At 41.0% G+C, this 20,295-nt stretch overlaps 2 protein-coding genes across 3 annotated transcripts; both read left to right on the plus strand.

Moving 5' to 3' along the window:
• The first annotated feature begins 1,119 nt into the window (after positions 1-1,119).
• LOC140224913 (uncharacterized) lies at positions 1,120-6,541 on the plus strand. 2 transcript variants are annotated; one of them, XM_072302001.1, is made up of 2 exons: positions 1,120-4,020; positions 4,893-6,541. In XM_072302001.1, exon 2 carries the CDS (start codon positions 5,243-5,245, stop codon positions 5,867-5,869), a length of 627 nt encoding a protein of 208 aa, XP_072158102.1. In that variant the 5' UTR covers positions 1,120-4,020; positions 4,893-5,242; the 3' UTR covers positions 5,870-6,541. The 2 variants fall into 2 exon arrangements, with proteins under 2 accessions (XP_072158102.1, XP_072158103.1); XM_072302002.1 differs by having other exon boundaries at positions 1,125-4,020; positions 4,893-6,538.
• Positions 6,542-12,029: 5,488 nt separating this feature from the next.
• Positions 12,030-12,635, plus strand: LOC140224826 (uncharacterized). Its single transcript, XM_072301548.1, has one exon. It carries the CDS (start codon positions 12,030-12,032, stop codon positions 12,633-12,635), a length of 606 nt encoding a protein of 201 aa, XP_072157649.1.
• The last annotated feature ends 7,660 nt before the right edge of the window (positions 12,636-20,295 follow it).

Raw genomic sequence — 20,295 nt, forward strand, 5'->3', positions numbered from 1 at the left:
TCGTTCGAAACAGAATCAGGACTTGCAAGAGGCACTCAATCGTGACCTAACGAATAAGTTACTGCCCGGTGTGAAAACCGGCGAGCACGCAGCAAGCCGTCTAGAATCGTATAACTCAAATCGAGCCGTCGCACTTGCGATAACAACTAACTATATATATATATATATATATATATATATATATATATATATCTCAGAAACTTCAGGCTATCCGTTGTTCCTTTCAAAGCGCAAAAATGCCAAACAGAAAGTACGTTACTAGGGGAAGGGCTACCCCAGCCGAATTCTCAAATGCATTTGTCAACGCTTCCAGCCCGCAGCAGTCTTACAATGCAGGTGCTCACATAGTGCAGCAAGGACAACAGCAGCGCTCTGGTGGTCGGCGAACCAACACCAACAGCAAAGGCAGTCGTTCGAGTAACCGACAAGAGAGCCATCGGTCAAAACAAAACCAAGATCTGCAAGAAGCGTTAAATCGCGACCTCACAAATAAACTTCTTCCTGGAGTAAAAACGGGAGAAAATGCAGCGAGTAGACTTGAGTCGTACAATACCAACCGTGCCGTCGTTATTGCCATTACTACCCGTCAGATGGGCTTTGGAGTTGCATGTATATTTACAGCTCTGGCACAAATGCCTCCAAATCGTGTTCCTGTTGGAGGTACTCTCTACGAGTATTACCGTGTAGCAATCTTTACACACCACGCCAAAATGCATGGCCTCAAGAAAGCATTCAACCTTCCAATTCGTGATAATCTATCCTTCGACACCCCCTTCCTGTCGAGTGACTTCCAGAATGTAGTCCGATCCTATATCATTCTTCCAGATTGTTTGTCTCGTCCAATAAACCAGATCGGAGTAGTGAAGGAAGTTGATGTATCATACTTTCCCATGTATGCGAGGGATACACTAGCAGGCGGTGAAAGATTTGTACCACGACCCGAAAACATTACTGCTACCAATCTCCGCCAGACAGTTGAGGCGTTGAGCTTAGCTGCCACACCAGTAGCAGAAAGAATCAGATTTTACCAGAATAATCCGATACCTGGTTGTCAATGGGACAATGCCCCACAGAATCCACTTTTGTTGAATCCGAATGAAATAATACCAGCTAACTTCACTTTTAATGATCTAAATGATGATGTTGAGGCCATCACGGGAAAATCTTACGCATTAGCTGGTCTGCGTCCAAAATACTACCTAAAAGCTGTTGACTTCGGAACTGAGGGGACAAAGGCTCAATTGGTTTCAAATGACCAAAATCAAATGAGAATTAACTATATATATACACACACACATACACACACACCGCGAACACATGCAGCAACACATGAGAGAAAAGGGTTATTCCTTTGATTTCAATAACACCAGGGTGTTGAAGAGAGAGAAGAATGAACAACTTAGGTTGAATTTAGAGGGGTTGTGTATTTTAAATAACCAAAATGTCATAAATTCTAGGACTGAGTTTGCTCACTTTGAGGAATATTTTTCTAATCGTTGAAAACTTTCATTATGTATGAGTACTGCCTCTCAGTGGCGGGGGCTTATTGTTATTGTTTGTGTTGATGTTTGTCATGTCTCCTGTTATCGTTAAACTGGTCTCTCGCTGTGACTAGACCGGGTTTTATACATATAGATCCCTGAATGCCCCGATTGTGGCCGATTGTGGTTATAATTACCAGTGATTGTGGCCACCACCCGTACACAATTGCCGACCGCAATGGGGGGCACATTAGCGTGCGATCGTGGTCTGGAGCCGGAAATGAAACATCCGATTGTGGCCGGACAGCAAAGACAGCTAGCGCTAACGCCAAATTTAGCCGCTGTGTCGGAAAGTCGGTGCCGAGTTGAGTTTTGGTTTTTTGCTTGTGTGATCGAGTTTGTTTTGGTTATTATTTGTAGGTTATGTTTTGATATTAACAGCGTGCGTGTCGTGTCGTGACGCGAGTGCACAGTAGTGCGTTTTACAGTTGGGGAAAATGACTCGAGGCCAAATGATGCTTGATATGGTGTGCGGTAAGTGAAAGGAACTTCTTTGAAGCATTCCAAATTGCTTTCTTCTCTCTTTTTTATTCAGAGCTGATCTTTGGTTGAAAGGAGGTCTATTCATTGCTCTAGACTGAGCTTTACGCTTCACAAAATAGCATTCGGACCACACCTCTACTCAGCACTAACCAACAATTCTAGATTTTAGAAGCTTCTGCCAAATGTCCTTAACTCAGGCTCCTTTATGTCCCATAGAAATTAGTGGGAGCTTGGAAGCTTCTAAAGCCAGTTGAGCCCCAGTGCGCTAGTTCGACCACGTCACTTGAGCTTGACGAATCACCTTAACTGGTGAAGTACTCAAGGATCTGTAGCCTGATAGTTGAAATTTTGTGTTTGTCGGGTAGACACAGATGACATAGGTTAAAAGGCGGAGCGTGATTGGTCGGCTTTGTCGTGCCTATGTCCGGTGGAACTCACGACAAGCTAAAGGCACCTCTTCAAGTTTCTGATGGTATGTTCTCCATTCCACTTGACAAAGGCATCATAAAGTAGCGATAAGACATAGCCAACCAATCACACTCTGCCTTTTAACCTATATCATCTCTGTCTACCCAACAAACACAAAATTTTAACAATCAGCCTGTAGGGCCCAAATCTTGTTGTCTCCTCCCCACATTTGTCATTTTCATGAAGACCTGCTCGGAATAAGGTTGCTGAGTCACTCATCCAGGTAACTATGCTATGTAGGCGTAGCACAGGTTCTTGACCTCTGTCTATGCGCGTAGCATAGTTACCGTGACGAGTGGCTCAATTACCTAGACGTGTAACATTCCAAGCAGGTCATCATGAAAATGATGAGTGCGGAGAGGAGATATGCCATGCGCTTTTTTGGGTGTGATCGCCTTCCTGTTTTTTAAACTCAGCATCAATCTTGTAGTATTTTTGTTACGGAACTTAACTTGGAACTAACTTAACTTAACTCAGACCGTTGTTCAGTAGAACCAAATGAAGACCCCATGTGTGAGGCAGGGAAGGGTTTTTATCCATTACTATCATTATTAGTATTCATGGATGATCCAATCTGTATGAAACATTTTTTAAGATATAGTCGAAATGTGTGAAATTTTTATTTTTACCATCAATATTATTTTTATTATTTGCAGGCAAAGGTGGACGTAGTAATTATAATTCTCCACCACAAGGAAAGAAAAGGAAGGCAAAAAAGGAGGATGGAAGGACTAGGCTAGACTGTAGTGACTTTTTAGAATGTTTTGATAGAGGAGATTGGGATGCGTTTGATACAAAATTACACGAAAGTACTAGCTATTTGCTTAGTTTAAATGTAACCCCAGGCAAGGTGTTGGAAGAAAGTGTTCCCCATAAAATTTCCAAGACATGGATAACCAACACAGATCTAGTAGAATCTTCCGATTCGACTAGCAAAATGTCTCAAGAAATTTTCGTGGATGAGGTAGAGAAACACCTCTCACCTGAGGAAAAGTCAATGTTGAATTTGATCGTATCAACACCAGACAGCAAAAAGGAGAAGTCATCTTTAATTAGTCGTTTGCACCTAGGATATTGAACTGAGGCCCTGCAGCAATATGAAATGCCTCCCAAGAACGAAATTTCCCCGTCAAAAAGACCCATAATCCTTGAATCTAAATCTTAAGTAAGTACTGCCTTTTGGGGAGGGGAATCTTGGAAAGTACGAAAGTAGGATTTTTTTTTTTTTTTTTTTTTTTTTTTTTATTTTTAAAAAATAATAATTAAACATGTATTTCGATGTGTTTCAAAGGTGCGTTATTTGCCCAGGCTTTTGGAATACCCGAGTGAGAAGTTAGAAGATGTGCCCACTCTTAAAGCGGAAAACAGACTGCTTAGGGAGTATGTAGCAAATTGCACTGAAACGAATCAAGAAACCATCCCAAAGTACTCTGGAATGCTTCAACAAACCATCGCAAATTACTCTGAAATGCTTCAACGAACCACCGCAAATTACACGGCAAAGATAACAGCTTTGACCATTGAAACAGTAAGTAGCTATTCTAACATATATTATACGACTGATTAAGGGTTTTGAAAGGAATGAATATCAGAGAGAAATTAACGAATTCATAATCACATTTAGAAGTTCAAAACGGCTGTGCAAATCGAACACCTCGTGATTTTTTCTGTAAATAAATGGTACTCGGATTAGTTTACGAGACGATTCCTCTAGGTCTGAAATACCTAGCTAGCGGCTTTCGCGATACTTTTCCATACTCAAAAAAAATTAGGAAGATTGTTATTTATTCAGTTTTTGAGTCCATGGTACATGAACTTTTCCTAGAATATGGTAGCTCAAAAGGTATGAAGTGTTACATTTAGAAAGACGAATCTTGATCATTTTATTTTAACGTAACGTAACAATCTACATCGTTGTAACAACGCGATTTGCGATGGGTTAAACATAACGTTATCGATACAGCGTTGTATCAACGTATCTGTCAACGTTATAGAAGGATGTTAATGCAACGTATGATTGAGCGATGTTGCGATGACGACGTTACGAGAAAGACGTTATATCACAACGTTACCTTACGATGCTAGAGGAAGGAATAACGAGACACGTAACGTTCCTGGTGACCTGTTGATATTTTTCATGATTTACCTTTATTCGAATTCTTAACGATTTTTTATGTTCCTGGAAGTCGTGATTAAAAACTTGTGATTCCATTATTTGTGGTATCAATGATGTCTTTGTAACTTTTTCCAACGAAACCTGGAATTGGAGATTGCGTAAATGCAGAACCATACTTGGGTAAGAACAGCCTATGAACCTCGAGTTAGGTTACCAGGTTGAGAGTATGGGACCAAAATTCCATTTATTGATGAATTTCACATTTGATTATTTTCTTTTCACAGAGTCATGATGTGAACAATAGTGGTCAGATAATTGATGTGGAAGACCAAGAGAATATATGTGATGCTACCTTCGGTGACGTATTGCCATCCTCTGGAAGAGGTTTTGATATCTCAGAACACCCCATTTGTGCTGATGGAAAGTCTACTGAAAAAGATAATTCTAAATGCTTGGACCTTGCTGCTGGAGACCAAGAGAACATATGTGAAACTACCTTCGGTAACGTATTGCCATCCTCTGGAAGAGGTTTTGATATCTCTGATTTGGCAAACAAACTGCAGCCAAGAAATTCAAGTCAGTTCAAATTTTAGGCAAAAGAACGCGCCGTGTGCCTGTTCTTATCACCGAGCAGATGGAACTAAGCATTGAGCTGCTCATTGACATGAGAGATGCAGTTGGTGTATCAAAAGACAATCCATACCTTTTCCCAAAGTGTTACTCAGAGTATCCTTATGATGGGACCAAAATATTGAGAGATATTAGAGCAAAAATCAAATTAAAAGATCCGTCAAGCATGACAAGTCGAGGATTACGGACCAATCTCGCAACCATGTCCGCAGTTTGTAATTTCGATACTCAAAAGAAGGCCAAAATAGCGCAGTCTCTTGGCCATGACATGTCAACTCACGAAAGATACTATGCTCTACCTCAGAAAGAAGTACAAAGAGGTGTCGTCGGGGAGGTGCTACTAGCGGCAGCACGAGGCAATTTAATTGCAACCTCATCAAAAAATCGAGGTGAAAGCTCTCAGTCAAAGCATGACAATATGTCAGCACCATTATCAGCAGATGTCAAAACATCAATACCATCCAATGAATCAGACAGTGAAATACGTGTCGCTGATGAGCATAATCCTGAAAGTAATTCAGTTAGCGATAGAATTAAGAATCAAAATTTGCACACATCCTCTGGTCAAAAAGGGAGAATCTTAAGTGATTCAGAAGATTCACGAAATGAAGAAATTTCAGATGGATTATAAGATCCGGAAGCGAAAGAAAATGAGGTTCAGAATGAAAAGATGAACCAGGATGAAGAGGAACCAACTGAAGATTTGGAGGCTTTAATACTCCAATATTTGCCTAAGAAAGGCAAGAAAGGGAAAAAAGTTAAGAAAAGCGCAGCCACAAAAACAGATTATGTTTTAGAGCCACAGGAGACGAAACACTCAAAGAAAAGATGGGGAAAAGAAGAGAGAAAGGCAGTTAAAAGACAGCTGTGGGACTGCATGAGAGACAAAGAAAACCCAAAACAGAAGCGGAGTGAGGCATGCATCCGCGCAGAGAGGGTTTTGCAGATGGGAGGGAGAACTTGGACCCAGGTAGATGGCTTAGTTAATAATTACATTAAAGGAAAATTAGCCAAAGGTTATTTTAGTGACCTAAGTGACAGTGAATGAGACATAAGGAAAAAGTACCTATTTGGGTATCCAGTGAATTCCAATGACGGATTGTCACTGTAATTGGATGTCATTTAGCAATAGATAGCTATTTACATCAGGTGTTTTATGCTTTTCCCTTAATAGTTGAAAATCAAAATGTTTTAGATCGGATGTATTGAAAAATTTAATAGACTGACAATGATGCGCAAAAAAAAGACAACTTGCATATCTAACATATGTACCTAGGAGCAAACTATTAGAGATTAGTATTAATCAAAACCCCAATGTAGATATATCTCTATTTCTATTGACATTCTCTTAGCTTATAGCTGATATTTTTGTAAAAAAAAAAAAAAAAAAAAAAAAAAAAAAAAAAAAAATTGAATTTTGGTTCATTTTAGGCTGCTGTTAACCAAAAACTGGACCGCGTTTAACAGACAGGAACCAGGCCACATCAGCGATTGCCAAATTTAACTGCACAGTTAAATTTTTTACGAGAAAACGTTTGTGCGGATTCCTTTGAAAATTTTAAAGAATTTGCTTTGGTCTATGGAGAAAATTCACTGAAATTTGCACGGAAATCCGCACAACCGTTTCCATGTTGAAAATTAAATTGCCCGATGAAATTCGGCAATAACTGATGTGGCTTGGCTCCTTTCTGTTTAACGCGGTCCAAATGATGTTACCTTCCACCATTAAGGTGCTATTAAGGTGTCTTAATTCTAATTTGTTACCTTTTCGTTCCATTACTTGCTTTGAGTAAGCGAAGAATTTTGTTCTTTCACTATTTAAGCTGCTACAGAACAGTTAGTTTTCTAATTTTTATCTTTTTTTGTATTTTAAATACAACCCACCTCAAATATAAACAAGGAGTTTTCTTACAAGTCCGTTTCTAGAGTATGTCAACTCTCGCTAATTGGACTGGTAATTCCTCATGGTTTTTTTCTTAGATTTATTTTATCATATGGACTGCATTAAGCAGAAAGGAACCAAACCTCATCAGCTATCGCCAAATTTAATGAAGCTATTTAATTTTCTACATTAAAACGATTGTGCGTATTTTTTTTTGTAAATTTCGGTGAATTTTCTGCACATTACGAAGTTAATTCTTAAAAATTTTCAAAAGAAACCAAACCAACGTTCTCTTGTAAAAATTAAATTGCCCAGTTAAATTTGGCAATAGCTGATGTGGCTTAGTTCCTTTCTGCTAAACACGGTCCCATTGTTAGGGCGTTTAATAATTGGTGCTTGAAGAAGCAATAAAGCTCTGTAACATAGCAGGGCTGCTCTTTTGTAGCTTAAGTGGGTGCTTTTAACTAAAATATTTTTCAGGTTAAGTGGCTTGCCTCTGCTTCCAAAATGGTATGTTTTTGTTTGCTCTTTCTATGTGTCACATTATTTTTAGCGAGAGAAATCTCTATGGTAGCCTTGAAGACGTACATTTTTGGAATTACCTAGGATAAGGAGTGAGATTTTATATATTGTGGCCCATGCGGGATATTGTGATCCAGACAGAGAAAACAAGTGGCGCTTTTAGTTCAGAATCGTACCGTCGGCGAAATTACTAGATACGAGGCAGCGGCGCAACGCGGCGTGCGGAGCGGGATCGCCTTTGAACATAACCATAACATAACCTTACCTCTCTTCCACCTTACACCTGTTCAAGTGAAAGTTTTTTATTTTACTCACGAAAATGTCAAAATTGAATGTATAATAGAAGTTAAGTGCAAGTTCAAGTGTTTCTCTTGTGAATGACTAAGTACCCGGCTTGTGATGTCTTCTCGTACGAGTAAAATGTTCCAGATGCTGGGAATTGAGCAGCACCAAAAGAAAGGTTAGTATATGATTGATTTTCCTATGGAGACATTGAAAAGGTCAAGGGAAACATGACGATTAAGTACAACAACCATGATCATCTTATCACCAGTGATTAGAGTATGTTAGTATGTTTTAAATGCTCGTAAATAAGATTCGTTGTTAATCTCAGGAAACTACCCATCGGGTATCCAGACACATATTGATGACGACTCTCCAATTACATGCCGAAAAAGGCGAAGCAATGAATTAATTTTAGAGAATGAAGCTTCGTCGGACGAAGAAATTTCGATGGCTCCAAAAAAGATAAAAAAAAAGAAGCGCTACTCTCCTGAAGAAGAAAGCATAATTAACAAGTATTTTGGAAAATTAATGGCAGCTGGGATCAATTCAGAACGATCTAAAATAGCAAAAATGTTGGAAAAAGAACCAGCATTAAAAAGTAGAGGTCTAAATCCTGTTGTCACGCATATTCATTTTATGGTTGAAAAAAGAATGAAACAAAAATAGGAAAAAGATCATTGTATCCAAGCTGACCGAAAATTTTCAAACCATACATCTCTTTGATATATCTACATTTTTTCTTTCATTCTCACCTTTTCCGGGAAATGAGTTTTTTTTACTTTATTATTTTTAATATATAGATTATTTTTATATATTTTATTCATTTAATATTACATTTTTGTTATTTTTATTCCAAATCAAGACTTGTGCAAGTATTGATTTATATTTCATAACTTTTCCTCATATTTAGGGGGTGGAATACATATGCTATGTTGCAGAATTTCTACCAACATTTTTTTGGTTACATGCCAATCATTGATTGTTGTTTGTCTAGCCATTGACTTTTTTGAAATTTCAGCTAATTTTTTTCGGAAATTCATCGATGAGAAGGTAAGCGGACCGCTCAATAAGCAGGACTCTCTGGCGAATACCAACAAAATCGGGAAATTTAATCAATCAATGAAGAAAAGATGGGAGAAGCACTTCAGAAAGTATGCAACTTTGACTAAAAGGGAGCATTTTTTTTAAAAAATATAAGATCGAATTTGTTTTGACCAGCGGAAGAGAACCTAAACCTAGGACGGGTCGGCCAGAAAAAGATTTTCCGTCACTGAGCACACCTGCAAAGCGACGGAAAATAGCACCTCTGGTTGAGAGAGTGTCTGGCGAGGAACTCAGTTTTGCAGCCTCCTCTAGCCTGTATAAATCAGGCAAAAGAGATGCTGCTAACATTGTGAGAGAACTCTCAGAATCGCCTCCCGAGGTAGCAATTACTTTTAAAAAAATGCGGTTGGACGACAATCTGATCCGTAAATACTCTCCGGAGGAGGGTTTGGCACTATTCATAGACGCACGTCTTACTAGAGATTCTTACGAACTCATTCAAAAAAGTGCCAAAAAACAATGTGCTAACATTTATCCCACCTACAAAAAAATTCAGGATGCAAAGAAAGATTGCTATCCTGATTTGAATGAGACAGAAATAAGCGAAACGACTGCAAAAACCACCTTGCAGAGCTTGGTTGATCATACAATCAAAAGAATATTGCAAACCCTTAAGGTCGAGTTTCAGGAAGATTAAGTTAAATCGTTTTAATTTGTTCGTAACTTCTTTTTAGTTCTATTTTTATCTCCTTACTTGAATTCATTGACACCTTCATTGATTAAAAAATAATAATAAAAAAGGTTAACTGCTTGATTCGAATTCAAATACAAAACCATCAATTGCCGGCAAAAAAACTAAAAAGGGGGCTCGCCACGTTGTTACTCCTTATTCCAAGTAATATCGTTTCTTTTCATTCAAAAAAGGATTCCTCGACTCAAAATACCTACTTAGGAGTACCTGTAGTTGGACAAGTTTTGACCCAAAGGGGGCCGTGGAGAGCAATTTTATTGTAAAAAAAAACTCGACAAATCGGCATATTTAGCCCTCAAAGCTTCGATGTCCATGTTGATGATCAAGATAATGAGTTATTGCATGGGATTATTTTCTCGTTCTTGATGCCTACTGAGAACTTTTGAGCCCGAGCCGTTTCCGGATTTCCAGAAAAATAACAATTTCGGTCCACCCTGCTCCCCGCGTGCGATTCACATACGCCCGCCCCGCCTATACTCCCCCCCCCCCCCCGGAAAAGTCGCCCCCGTGCGACTACAGCGCTCGCCCGGGCGAAGATTATTGCAGCGATTAATCCATACATAGAGCAGTGTGAGTAAGCGACGGGAAGGGGGTGGTTGATTAGGAGATTCTTGCGTTTGGACACTCTTCACCAGTAGAATTTGATTCGTCTACGGCTCTTATCCAAAACGTCACCATCATGTTCGCTGGAGCTGCTCTGTCAATACTCCTGGGATCCGTCCTCGTGTTGCGATTGGATCTGTGACTACTGTCACTTGAAAATAACAAACAACACAATACCTCCGACTACATCCATCAATCAAATGGAAGCTTCTCCGATTCCACCAGAAATTGGATGTTTGAACAGCTTCGAGAAAATGTTCATTCAACTTGTTAAAGCCTTCTAAGTTGTGGTCAAAGCGGGGACGGTAATGAACTGGAAAATACCGTCGACCCACTTGACCTCCAAGGTTGTGGGGAGGACTTTCCATTTGCCGCTGCCCTTAGAATTTACTCTTAAAAGAGTTTTAGAGTCAGAGCTGAGCGCTTGGTCTCCGAACGATGACACCCGCTGTGAGAGTATATTAGCGGATGGCCAAAGATGCTCAGGCAAATGTATTAGCCGCACAGTCGTACGAAACCCCGGCAATGTGTTGGCCATTCAAATTCTACGCACAACTGAAATTCAGGAAGGTATTTTCGTGAAAAATGATCGATTCCAAGTGACAGAGCTTGCGACGAAAAATCTTACCCTCGGGTCAGATCGGTACGAATTACACGCAAATGTCCGTCACCATGGTTCGAGTATCGAGTCTGGACACTACACAACTGTAATTCAGTCCGGTGGACAGTACGTTGAAGCGGACGATGAGAGCATAAGACCCCATGATTGGAGTAGCAATCAAGGCTGCTCTTCAGCGTATCTCTTAATTTACACCAAGCTCCAACCGTGAGGAAGAAGTATGAGAAAGAAAAGTTTGTAGCATCGGAGTACCGTAATATGGGGTGAATGGGGACAGGCGAGTGAATAGGGACAATTTTGATTTATTTCCGATTTATAGTCATAACTCGGTAAGTTTGGCACCTACGAAACTCGTTTTTTTCGAAAATGTACAGTTTGGCATCCTATTTAAGTAACCGGTGTAATTGGTGTTGTTTGGTGAAAGCATAAAATGTCAACATAACCTCAAAACCGGACCTGGAAAACAAGCGTTAAAAGAAGCTTTCAAACTGCACAGAACAAGTTCCTACGCCATATAACAGGATGCCATAAATTTCAATATGTGGATGTAATCCATAGAAATGCAAAAATTCCATTCGTCGAGGATTATGTATCGTCCATTACCCATCGCCATATCCTCAGACTAATGAATCATCCTAATCCACTTGCTCTCGCCTTATTAGATAATAGCCAAACAACCCGAAGATTGAAGAGACACCACATCCTGGATATCTATTTCAATGCGGACACAGGAGACCCCTAAATAACACAAATAGTAATCTGTCTCGGAATCATCACATCTGAACAAGAAGAAAAATTACTATTACAACGCAACCAACATTACCCTTTCTAAGCTATATGACAAAAACAAACCCGATCGTTCTAATTTGAGAACACCCGCTCGGCAAAAATTGCCGCCTTTCATGTGACAGTGTTGCCGTATGACCTCTCTTGATAACGTCGGGGTTGGCAGCTCTAGTTTGTCACGGAACGACGTGTTTTGTGGCGCTCAGTTTTAAATAACCAGTTTTAATCAATTTTAGCCTCATTTCGATTTTTGTTCTTTTGTTCCATTTTATGTGTGCTCTTGTTCGGTAATTTTAACAATGGAGTTGAGAGTGCCATCACCTCTAGAACTATCGGGATCTCTTAGCGAAAATTGGAAACGGTTCAAAGAAAGTTACAAGAACTATTCTATCGGGTACGAATTAGACGCGAAAAGTGATGCGGTCCAGGTCGCTATCTTTAAGAATATCGTTGGTGAGGAGGCTTGTGAATTGCTAAACACGTTAAATTTATCCGAAGCACAAAGTTCGAAAGTTTCAAACATCATTCAAGCAATAGACTCTTACATCAAACCTAAGAAAAACCTTGTTTATTCGCGGTTTCTGTTTAACTCCCGTTGTCAGCAGGAATCGGAGGAATTCGAGGCCTCCTTTCTCTCGGTTAAGAAGTTAGCCGATAATTGCGACTTTGGAACTCTGAAAGCGGAACTCAGTCGTGATAGATTAGTTGTTGGGATCAACAACAAAACGGTGCAAGAAAGGCTCCTCGGTGAAGAGTTTGATTTAGACAAGGTAGTCAAGATTTGTCGTTCTGTGGAAACTGGGAAGCAAAGAGCAAATGAAGTGTCCAATGGGAATCAGGTCCATTACATCAAATATCAGCCCACCACCTTCACACCTACAAACATGGCGACGAGGATGGGATGAAGTTGTCCGCAGTTTTTACAGTTGATCTCACTCACTTGCTGCAGATTTTCTTGGGGTTGCGTTGAGCTGGTTCTTCCTTGCTTCCGCGCTCTCGGTGCGACTATCAATTCGGGAGTTACATCAAAAGTGCGTGGTTTGACCTTACCAATGTGCTAGTGTTATTTATAATCTGTAAAATCCTTCCCCCGATTAAATATTTCAATTGGAAATATCCGATAATTACAGTGCGGGAGTGCAGTGATAGTGCTCGGCTCACCCCGGTGCGCGTCCCCCTCCCCTCCCGTCTTCTCGCGGCCGAGACGAGGGGACCTCGTCCATCGTCACCGCGTGGTCGTAGTCCATAAAAATTTTACCATCTTCTCGTTGACTCTCGTAATTTCTCACGATGGTTAAAAAAAGAAAAAATAAGCAATCTGCTTCTCATTCTGACATGGACATTGTATCTTTTACCCTCGAAGATGACTTTTCGTCCTCGGACTCAGATCTAACTCGAGTTCCAATTCCACTCGAAGTTTCCAATCTTGCGCCCTAATAAAAGGTTAAATAACGCAAAGAGATGCATGCGGAACGTTGGAGAATCTCCGCTGGCTGTCTTCTGAACGAGGTCCATGCATCACCTACATCTTCAATATCTGTGGCAAATGTACCCTTTGCCCCTCAAACGATGGCCCTAAAATTATTTTGTTTACATTAAGATTGCTCAGTGTTAAAGCCAAACAAGCATGACCTGCGGGCCGATTAATTGAAATTGATCGACATAGCAATAGACAAAGAAGACAAAAAGGATAAGGAGGGATGCTATTGGTGGAAGCGGGTGGTTGCAATGGACAAAGAAGGTAGGTGATAGACTAACTAACGGCAACCGACAAGAGATCTGACAGTTAGTCCATCATTTTTCCTCTTAGTCTGTAAAGACCACCAGTTTCAACCAATGGGATTGCTCCATACTCCCTGTGCCTTCTTTGTCTATAGTTTTGTCTATAAATTTCAATAATCGGCCCGCTGACCTTAGACTGCGACAGAAGATCTGTCAACTTCATGTTAGCACAATTTGTCATTATGCCACCATTTAAATAACAAGAAGAGATAGCTTTTATTTTTCATTTGTTCATAGTAAATTTCATGAAATTAATTAGTGCTTTTTTCTATCTTTAAGACAAAGAAAACCTGATCGTCCATTAGAGGGATGTCAAAAGAAAAAGGCATGAATCAAGAAACCTTGCCCCACACCCAAAAAAATCAAATTTTTTTTCTAATTATGTGGAGATGTTTGACGCCGGGGACTGGTCATCACTGGACGACCTATTATCAAGAGGATACCTCGATGCCCTACAAAAGAAGGCTAAATCCACCAAAATTTGTGACAATGTACCTAAAACGCCGAGTCCTGTCAAAAATCTGGAAACTATGCTAATACCTAAAGATGAGAAATTTTTATTTTTACCATCAATATTATTTTTATTATTTGCAGGCAAAGGTGGACCTAGTAATTATAATTCTCCACCACAAGGAAAGAAAAGGAAGGCAAAAAAGGAGGATGGAAGGACTAGGCTAGACTGTGGTGACTTTTTAGAATGTTTTGATAGAGGAGATTGGGATGCGTTTGAGACCAAGATTTTCCGAACAGGTCCATTATGACTCTTAAACTTCATTTCTTTTTTTCCAGGTTGTGGGGACTTGTACCACTTAGAGATAAAGCATTAATAGCTCTTACTTGTATCACTATAATATATATCATCGGCCTCCTCATATACGTTTACGAGGACCACGAGGCTCTGGTGAGAGCCTACCGGAGCATGAGCCAGCAGTATGCACGGTGCTTAAAATACGTTCCCTGGCCCACCCGGGCACCAAATCGAAAACGCCCAGGAACCATCTTCTCCGGAAGCCGACCTACTTAAATGTCGCTACAATGTTAAAGCTAAGTACTTAAGTTTAAATTATTGATGAATACTTTTTTTCTTCTCTTGTTACAGGTTCGCAATCGAATTAAAATCGTCCTCATCGGGAGACACACCTCTCCATGTGCATGGACGCCCTTATGAGAAGAAAATCGTTAAAAACAGCAGGAAGAACGGCGCATCGTGGGGGGAGGAAGAGGCCGAGAATGCTGTGCCTTTTCCTCCTGATGAAAAAATCATTTTAGGTTCATCATCATCAAGTTAGGAGGAAGATGCGTGATCTGGCACGTCTCTTCCTCCTATATAGCTGACGAAAATGAAGAGGATATCGTGCACTTTGAAGACCTGCTAAAAGCCCAAAATTTTGAAAAGCTGATGAGGGCAATCCATGGACTTGCGCAACTAAATGAAGAGACGGGGCAAGTAGGAGTTCCCAGCATCTCTGGACGATTTAATAGTATGTTGAAGGAATGCGCGGATATTGTGAAGATAAACGCGATTCAAAGCGAGGAATTGACCCCTGAAGAAAAAGCTGCTGTCAAAGAGAGCGTCACAGATTTTTTGTATTGTATAGAGAAGCAGTGGAAATTTGAAATAGGGACAAATTGTGAGAAATCAAGAAGGAGGATTTATGGAAATAAGTTAGATATTCTCCCTTCTGATGAAGACCTTTCACTCGTCACAAAGAAGGTCGAGGAGTCTTATCAACGACTTACAGATAAATTACGACAGAACACTTGTGAACAAAACTTTGCAGCTCTTACCGAGCTCATCATTGTTGATATTTTGATATTAAATCGGAGGCGGCCTTTCGAAGTAACTCATGCGACGATAGAAGAATACAAAAACTGCGAAAAAGAACAAGATGTTGATTACGAAGAAGACGTATTAACGGAAGAGGAGAAAAAAACCGGAAACACTCTTCAAATTTTCCGAGTGAACGGTAAGAGTCACAAGCAGGTGCCGATACTTGTCACCCCTCTAATGAAGAAAGGAATCGAGTGCTTGCTTAGTGTTAGACGGCGGCTGCATATTCTCAGTAACGAAAATTCTCTATTATTTCCAAAAACTTACACCTCTGAACCTTATGACGGCTCAATGGTATTGGCCGAGTTTATTAAAAAGTTGCCGTTGAAAAAACTATCGCACTTCACGTGCAACTATCAACGGTGCACCTATCTGAAATAACGGCAACACTGACGGCCAGTGAATTAACAAGTCCTGGAAGGTAGTGCGACAGTCGCGACGTAGATTAGAGGAGATTTTTGGGGGGGGGGCCGGAGCCTAAACATTCGCATCCACTGAAACTGCTGCAATAAAAACGTTGGATTTATACGCTGCGTTGCTAAGTTCATGTAATGAGACCAAGATTTTCCGAACAGGTCCATTATGACTTTTAAACTTCATTTCTTTTTTTCCAGGTTGTGGGGACTTGTACCGCTTACAGATAAAGCATTAATAGCTCTTACTTGTATCACTATAATATATATCATCGGCCTCTTCATATTTGTTTACGAGGAACACGAGGCTCTGGTGAGAGCCTCCTGGAGCATGAGCCAGCAGTATGAACGCACAGTGAGGAAAACGACCAATCTAGCCGCTCAAAAGTCGAAATTTCAAGTGTTTGGTAGAAAGATACCAGAGGCTGCATTTCATTCTCAGATATCCACTGACACCAAATCAGTGATTAAATTCACCAGAATCTTGTTTGTTATCAAAAAATTGATGATGAACCGTGAGCGTAAACAGGTAAGACTGGAAGCCCAGATGGAAGACGCAACAAATGCGTTCCATACTGATGATGTTCACGCAACAGGTTATGCAATTGATGGTTTTCCAGCATGGCAGAGCCCCTGAGAAGTAAGTCAAATCATTCATTTTATTTCCTCATCATTTTTTCTTATAGTTTCTATTTTTTTAACACCTGCTCTGAAACATCTGTGTTTTTAAACTTCAGAGGATTGGAATGTATCAAATACCGGCGAATACCAATATCAGACTTGTACTAGGTGACGCAGAATTTTATGTAGTTTGATAATCTGTAGAGATATCTTGCGGTTTTTTGCGGTTCAGAGAGATATGCGAAGATTAATGGCCCGGCGTCGAGGCGTTCTTGATGCACTAGGCGCGGCGCGGCGGGTCACTGTCTGATCTGGCGCATGGAACCCTAGCCGTTTGGCATATCTTTCAAACCTATTATAGTTGATTAGTTCCTGTGATAGACGATCACGGAAACAGGTCAATTACACTTTTGCTTGACTCTCATTTACACGACTCAAGTTCAAATCCCAGAATTGTATACTTTTTTTTATACCTTCACACATCATGCTATGTTGCTTAGAAACTTTTATGTGTCTTTTTCGCTTTTTCAAGAGGTTTGCTTAGTCACTCGTCAAGAACTTTTCGACGAATGGAAGAAAGGTTCAACCATGGTAGAAAAAAATAAGCTAGTTCGGAAATTCATAGATGAGAAAGTAAGCGGACCGCTCAATAAGCAGGATTCTCTGGCGAATACCAACAAAATCGGGAAATTTAATCCATCAATGAAGAAAAGATGGGAGAAGCACTTCAGAAAGTATGAAACTCCGACTAAAAGGGAGCATTTTTTTTTTAAATATAAGATCAAATTTGTTTTGACCAGCGGAAGAGAACCTAAACCTAGGACGGGTCGGCCAGAAAAAGATTTTCCGTCACTGAGCACACCTGCGAAGCGACGAAAAATAGCACCTCTGGTTGAGAGAGTGTCTGGCGAGGAACTCAGTTTTGCAGCCTCCTCTAGCCTGTATAAATCAGGCAAAAGAGATGCTGCTAACATTGTGAGAGAACTCTCAGAATCGCCTCCCGAGGTAGCAATTACTTTTAAAAAAATGTGGTTGGACGACAATCAGATCCGTAAATACTCTCCGGAGGAGGGTTTGGCACTATTTATAGACGCACGTCTTACTAGAGATTCTTACGAACTCATTCAAAAAAGTGCCAAAAAACAATGTGCTAACATTTATCCCACCTACAAAAAAATTCAGGATGCAATAAAGATTGCTATCCTGATTTGAATGAGACAGAAATAAGCGAAACGACTGCAAAAACCACCTTGCAGAGCTTGGTTGATCATACAATCAAAAGAATATTGCAAACCCTTAAGGTCGAGTTTCAGGAAGATTAAGTTAAATCGTTTTAATTTGTTCGTACCTTCTTTTTAGTTCTATTTTTATCTCCTTACTTGAATTCATTGACACCTTCATTGATTAAAAAATAATAATAAAAAAGGTTAACCGCCTGATTCAAATTCAAATACAAAACCATCAATTGCCGGCAAAAAAACTAAAAAGGGGGCTCGCCACGTTGTTACTCCTTATTCCAAGTAATATCGTTTCTTTTCATTCAAAAAAGGATTCCTCGACTCAAAATACCTACTTAGGAGTACCTGTAGTTGGACAAGTTTTGACCCAAAGGGGGCCGTGAAGCGCAATTTTATTGTAAAAAAAAACTCGACAAATCGGCATATTCAGCCCTCAAAGCTTCGATGTCCATGTTGATGATCAAGATAAGGAGTTATTGCATGGGATTATTTTCTCGTTTTTGATGCCTACTGAGAACTTTTGAGCCCGAGCCGTTTCCGGATTTCCAGAAAAATAACAATTTCGGTCCACCCTGCTCTCCGCGTGCGATTCACATACGCCCGCCCCGCCCGCCTATACTCCCCCCCCCCCCCCCGGAAAAGTCGCCCCCGTGCGACTACAGCGCGCGCCCGGGCGAAGATTATTGCAGCGATAAATCCATACATAGAGCAGTGTGAGTAAGCGACGGGAAGGGGGTGGTTGATTAGGCGATTCTTGCGTTTGGACATTCTTTACCAGTAGAATTTGATCCGTCTACGGCTCTTATCCAAAACGTCATCATGTTCGCTGTAGCTGCTCTGTCAATACTCCTGGGATCCGTCCTCGTGTTGCGAGTAAGGGGCGTGTTGCGATTGGATCTGTGACTACTGTCACTTGAAAATAACAAACAACACCATACCTCCGACTGCATCCATCAATCAAATGGAAGCTTCTCCGATTCCACCAGAAATTGGATGTTTGAACAGCTTCGAGAAAATGTTCATTCAACTTGTTAAAGCCTTCTCAAGTTGTGGTCAAAGCGGGGACGGTAATGAACTGGAAAATACCGTCGACCCACTTGACCTCCAAGGTTGTGGGGAGGACTTTCCATTTGCCGCTGCCTTTAGAATTTACTCTTAAAAGAGTTTTAGAGTCAGAGCTGAGCGCTTGGTCTCCGAACGATGACACCCGCTGTGAGAGTATATTAGCGGATGACCAAAGAAGCTCAGGCAAATGTACTAGCCGCACAGTCGTACGAAACCCCGGCAATGTGTTGGCCATTCAAATTCTACGCACAACTGAAATTCAGGAAGGTATTTTCGTGAAAAATGATCGATTCCAAGTGACAGAGCTTGCGACGAAAAATCTTACCCTCGGGTCAGATCGGTACGAATTACACGCAAATGTCCGTCACCATGGTTCGAGTATCGAGTCTGGACACTACACAACTGTAATTCAGTCCGGTGGACATCGCGTTGAAGCGGACGATGAGAGCATAAGACCCTATGATTGGAGTAGCAATCAAGGCTGCTCTTCAGCGTATCTCTTAATTTACACCAAGCTCCAACCGTGAGGGAGAAGTATGAGAAAGAAAAGTTTGTAGCATCGGAGTACCGTAATATGGGGTGAATGGGGACAGGCGGGTGAATAGGGACAATTTTGATTTATTTCCGATTTATAGTCATAACTCGGTAAGTTTGGCACCTACGAAACTGGTTTTTTTCGAAAATGCACAGTTTGGCATCCTCTTTAAGTAACCGGTGTATTTGGTGTTGTTTGGTGAAAGCATAAAATGCCAACATAACCTCAACACCGGGCCTGGAAAGCAAGCGTCAAAAGAAGCTTGATAACGTCGGAGTTGGCCGCTCTGGTTCGTCACGGAACGACGTGTTTCGTGGCGCTCCGTTTAAATCTGCGGTAACCGCGCTCTCGGTACGACTATCAATTCGGGAGTTACATCAAAGTGCGTGGTTTGACCTTACCAATGTGCTAGTGTTATTTATAATCTGTAAAATCCTTCCCCCGATTAAATATTTCAATTGGAAATATCCGATAATTACAGTGCGGGAGTGCAGTGATAGTGCTCGGCTCACCCCGGTGCGCGTCCCCCCTCCCCTCCCGTCTTCTCGCGGCCGAGACGAGGGGACCCTCGTCGATCGTCACCGCGCGTGGTCGTAAAAAGTCCGTAAAAATTTTACCCTCTCCTCGTTTACTCTCGTGATCTCTCACGATGGTTAAAAAATAAAAAATAAGCAATCTGCTTCTCATTCTGACATGGACATGGTATCTTTTACCCTCGAAGATGACTTTTCGTCCTCGGACTCAGATCTAACTCGAGTTCCCCCCTCGAAAATTGCCAAGCCCCAGCATAGCACTCGCTCAAACCCCCCTTCTCTCGCGGCCGGTACCTCCACTGGCTAAATGCATCAGAAAGAACTCACGAACCCCTCTTTCAGCTCAACCCCAGATGTTTCTCGTTCGTAGTCTCAAGTACCATATTCAAAACCTAGAAAACAACATAATAAGCCCAGCCAGTTCTTGACGCCAACTGCAAACGCCTATTCTGCTCTTCCGGTCGAAAAGGCAGTCCCGAAGCCCCCCCCCCCCCCCTCTCACTACATCAAGGACATTCACCCTTTACGACCATTTCAAGAGGCTCTG

This window comes from Bemisia tabaci, chromosome 6 (assembly GCF_918797505.1).
Source record: "Bemisia tabaci chromosome 6, PGI_BMITA_v3".
Taxonomy (NCBI): Eukaryota; Metazoa; Arthropoda; class Insecta; order Hemiptera; family Aleyrodidae; genus Bemisia; species Bemisia tabaci.

Coding starts and splice junctions, on each gene's coding strand:
- LOC140224913 (XM_072302001.1), top strand. CDS start 5,243: ATGGAACTAAGCATTGAGCTGCTCATTGACATGAGAGATGCAGTTGGT.
- LOC140224826 (XM_072301548.1), top strand. CDS start 12,030: ATGGAGTTGAGAGTGCCATCACCTCTAGAACTATCGGGATCTCTTAGC.